A 3,461-nucleotide genomic window follows, 5' to 3' on the forward strand; every position below is an offset into this window, starting at 1 on the left:
AGATTAATAACCCCTCTTGTTAAAATAAAATATGTCCAACACAAGAGGCCCTCAGCTCTCATCTGTTTGCCTAGCTGTTGGACAGGACAAGTAAAAAAAAATAATAATAAAAAAAAAAATAATAATACTAATACCTATTATTTATTATCATTTTTATTACATTTGAATTTACTACTTTAAATTACCATAAAAACAAAAATAGAGATATAAAAGACCTACTTCTAGTTTAAGCTAATGACAAATACACAGTAAAAACATACAATAAAAGTCAAGTGAAAATAAAACAATATAAAACAGCCCATAAGTTAACTAAAACAAAGAGTCTGAGTCTTCTAACAACTATATAACTGATCTATAAAACTAAAAAAACGTCTTTTATATCAGTTTGCTGAATTCAGAAGTCACTGAGGGAAGGAGTGTCAAAAGGAAGCTCTGAAATGTCATCGAGGGTTAAATCGTCATCAGATGAGCTTTCTAAGACAGGATCAGGACTTTTCAATTTGGGGTTTTTCGGTGGAGGGTTTTCTTTCAAATGTTTAATTGGTGAAACACTTTCCTTCAAAACCGGCTCTTTTACATTTGAAGCCCCCTGGTTTGGCTGTTTTTTTTTCATTTTCTGCACACGTTTTTGTGAGGACTCACGTTTTTTGGTTAGAATGTAATTGTCCTCCCTCAGTTTGCTAGTGCTGGCTCGAACAGCATTAATTTCAGTCTTTGCTGCCTCATATTCTTTTTCCACCCTCTTTTGTTCTCTGTACAGTTTCTTAAGTTCATTGTTCTTTGCCACAACTTCTTCATTCATGCTGATGTAGCTCTTTTTTTTCTCCTGAAATTTTGAGATTTTTCGCGCCGTCGTGGAAACATTTTCCTGCAATAACTGTTTTCGTCGATCAAGGTCCAAAAGCTGTTTCTCCAATAATGGTATTTGCTTGTTAAGTTCTTGCATTTCTTGGGATTTGCTGTTGAGATTGTCGGCTTCCAGTTTTAAATTCTCAACGACAATCTTCTGGTCGGCAATTCTCCTGGAGAAATCCTTGAAGACGTCTGATGGGTCAGGCATGGCTTCATGCGCACCGTCTTGGAAGACGCCTCCAAACTTAGCCGTCTCACTTTTAATCTGCTGCTTCAAGGTTCCTATGCTGTCTTTGAGACTAGCGGTAACTCTCCCCAGAGCACGCAGCTCTTCCTCTGCCTCTGTCTTCTTTTTCCCAAGTTGTTGTTGTTGTTGGAGTTTCTCTGACAGGGTCTGATTTTCAGCAGCCAGTTTGCTGTTGTTGACTTGAAGAGCTGAGATCTCAGCCTGGATGCTCTCCTGTTCTTTTTCCAACTCCCTTTGTCGCTGATGCAAAGCATGTAGAGTCTTGCTTTCTGACAGAACTTCAGCATTGATCTTATCGTATTGATGGAGCGTGCTCTGAAGATTGGTGATTTCACGCTCCATCTCTGAAATATTGTCTTGCGCCGACCGTTTCTGTGCAGAAACCTGACGCAGCTCATTTTCTACGCCTTGTTTTTGCTGAACAGAAACTTTCAGGTCTTGGAGCTTGCGCTTGAGAACGTCAGCTTCCTGTTCTAAATTTTCAACGGCAAACTTTTCTTCCCAAACTTTCTTCGTCAAAGTTGAGATCAGTGTGTCAGGAAGCTCCTTAGACTCACTGATCCGCTCAAATTCAGCCTTTTCTCTTTCAATCTCCTGTTTGATCAGTTCTATGCCGTCTTTGAGAGAACTGCTAACTTCCTTTAGAGCACACAGCTCAGCTTCTACCTCGCCCTTCTTTTGCAAAACCTTCTTTTTCTCCTGGATTTGCCCCGACAGGACCTCTTTTTCAAGTTCTAGTTGACCTTTGCCGTATCCAAGAGCCACGATATCAGCCTTGATGCTGTTATAAGCTTCCTCCAACTCCTTTTCTTCTGCATTCAAAGCATCCAGAGCCTTGCTTTGTGCCCCAACTTCTCCTCGTATTTCGATCACCTCTTTGTGTTCCTCTTGGAGTTGTCGGATTTTCTTTTTCAGCCTGGAATTATTTTCCTCTGCTGACTTTTTCTGAGCCAACAGGCCCCTCAGTTCTCCTCTCAAACCTCCTTGGAATGTTGAAGATAGTTCCAATTCATGCAGTTGAGTCTTCAGGTATGTGGCTTCCCTTTTTAAAAGCTCGACAACACGCTGTTCTTCTCGAACTGCCCCTAACAGAGCTTGTGGATCCGACGAGCTGACAGTTCCTTCCCAAATGAGGTTAGAATGACGCTGAAGCTCAGCCTTTTTCATTTGAATCTCTACTTTCAGTCTTTGTACGCTGTTTTTAAGACGGGAGCTTTCGTTCCTCAAACCACCCAGCTCTGCTTCTGCCTCGGCCTTCCTTTTCACAACTCTTTCTAAAGCTTGGATTTCTCCCAGCAGAGCCTGGTTTTCAGTCCTGAGTGTGTCAATGTCTCGTTTCTCCTTCTCCACATCTGTGGTAACATCTTCATATTCTCTTTTGAAAGTTTTCAATTTCTGCCTTTTGACGTAAAGAATCGTCTTTTCCACCTCAAGTTCGTGCTTCAGTAATTTGCAGTCGCCACCAGTATTTTGAAGCTTCTGTAATTCACACCTCAGCTTGAAACTTGAGTTCTGAAAATTTTTTATCTGCTGCTACAGTTTAGAAGGTTCATCTTTCAGTTCTTCTTTGTGCTGAGTAACATCCTGCTTTACCTGAAGGTCCTGTTGCAGAGCGCAGACTTCCTGTTGTGTTTGTTGGATGGCCTCTTTTTCCTCCTGGATTTTTAGCTCCAAAGCGTCTCTCAACATCCATGGTGTGCATCTGGACACCGTTCTCAAGGTTTTATTCAAGGTTTTATTGCCGTTTGCACATGCGGTACATCGGAATTTTTCTTTGGCATCTCTCATGTCAGGGTCGTCGTCCTCTCCGTAGATGGTGATCCTGTGCACAAGGTCTCTATATGCAGACTCGTTCCCTCCTCTGATGAGGCCAAGGACAGTTGTGTCGTCTGCATACTTAATGATGATGTTGTTGGAGTCGGTTGTTGTTGTTCTGAAGATGTTGTTGTCCATGTTCAATTTTTGAATCTCCTGCTCGACCATGAGTTTGTCGTTCTTGAGAAGACTTTTTTTCTTTTCATAAAGCCAAAATTTCTGCTTGAGCATTTTCTTTGCTTTCAATAGCAGTTTGGGTTTGATGGAGTTCATCGGAAAGAGCCAAATTTCTTTTTCATTTGGCTAACCTTAAGCTTATAAGCTTTTGCAGTCTCTTAACTCCTCATGATCTTCCTCCAATTTCTGACTTTGTCTCTTCTTCTCTTCAAGAGTCTTTTGTTCTGCCTTGAGTTCCTGTATCATCAAGTCGTACTTTTTATTTTCTTTCTTCAGCCTGTTAATCTTAGTTGTTAGCTTGTTTAGCATATATATTGTGGACTAGTGATCAGAAAAATCAGGAACGGCTCAAGGAGGGAGGAGGCAGAGA

At 41.1% G+C, this 3,461-nt stretch overlaps 1 protein-coding gene across 1 annotated transcript; it reads right to left on the bottom strand.

Moving 5' to 3' along the window:
* Positions 1-384: 384 nt before the first annotated feature.
* On the bottom strand, positions 385-3,176 carry LOC111947408 (golgin subfamily A member 3-like). Its single transcript, XM_023954613.1, has one exon. It carries the CDS (start codon positions 2,264-2,266, stop codon positions 395-397), a length of 1,872 nt encoding a protein of 623 aa, XP_023810381.1. The 5' UTR covers positions 2,267-3,176; the 3' UTR covers positions 385-394.
* Positions 3,177-3,461: the final 285 nt, after the last annotated feature.

The sequence above is a fragment of the Oryzias latipes genome, chromosome 4 (genome assembly GCF_002234675.1).
Source record: "Oryzias latipes chromosome 4, ASM223467v1".
NCBI lineage: Eukaryota > Metazoa > Chordata > Actinopteri > Beloniformes > Adrianichthyidae > Oryzias > Oryzias latipes.

Excerpts from the sequence above, each read along its gene's own strand:
- LOC111947408 (XM_023954613.1), bottom strand. The coding sequence starts at position 2,266 with ATGAAAAAGGCTGAGCTTCAGCGTCATTCTAACCTCATTTGGGAAGGA.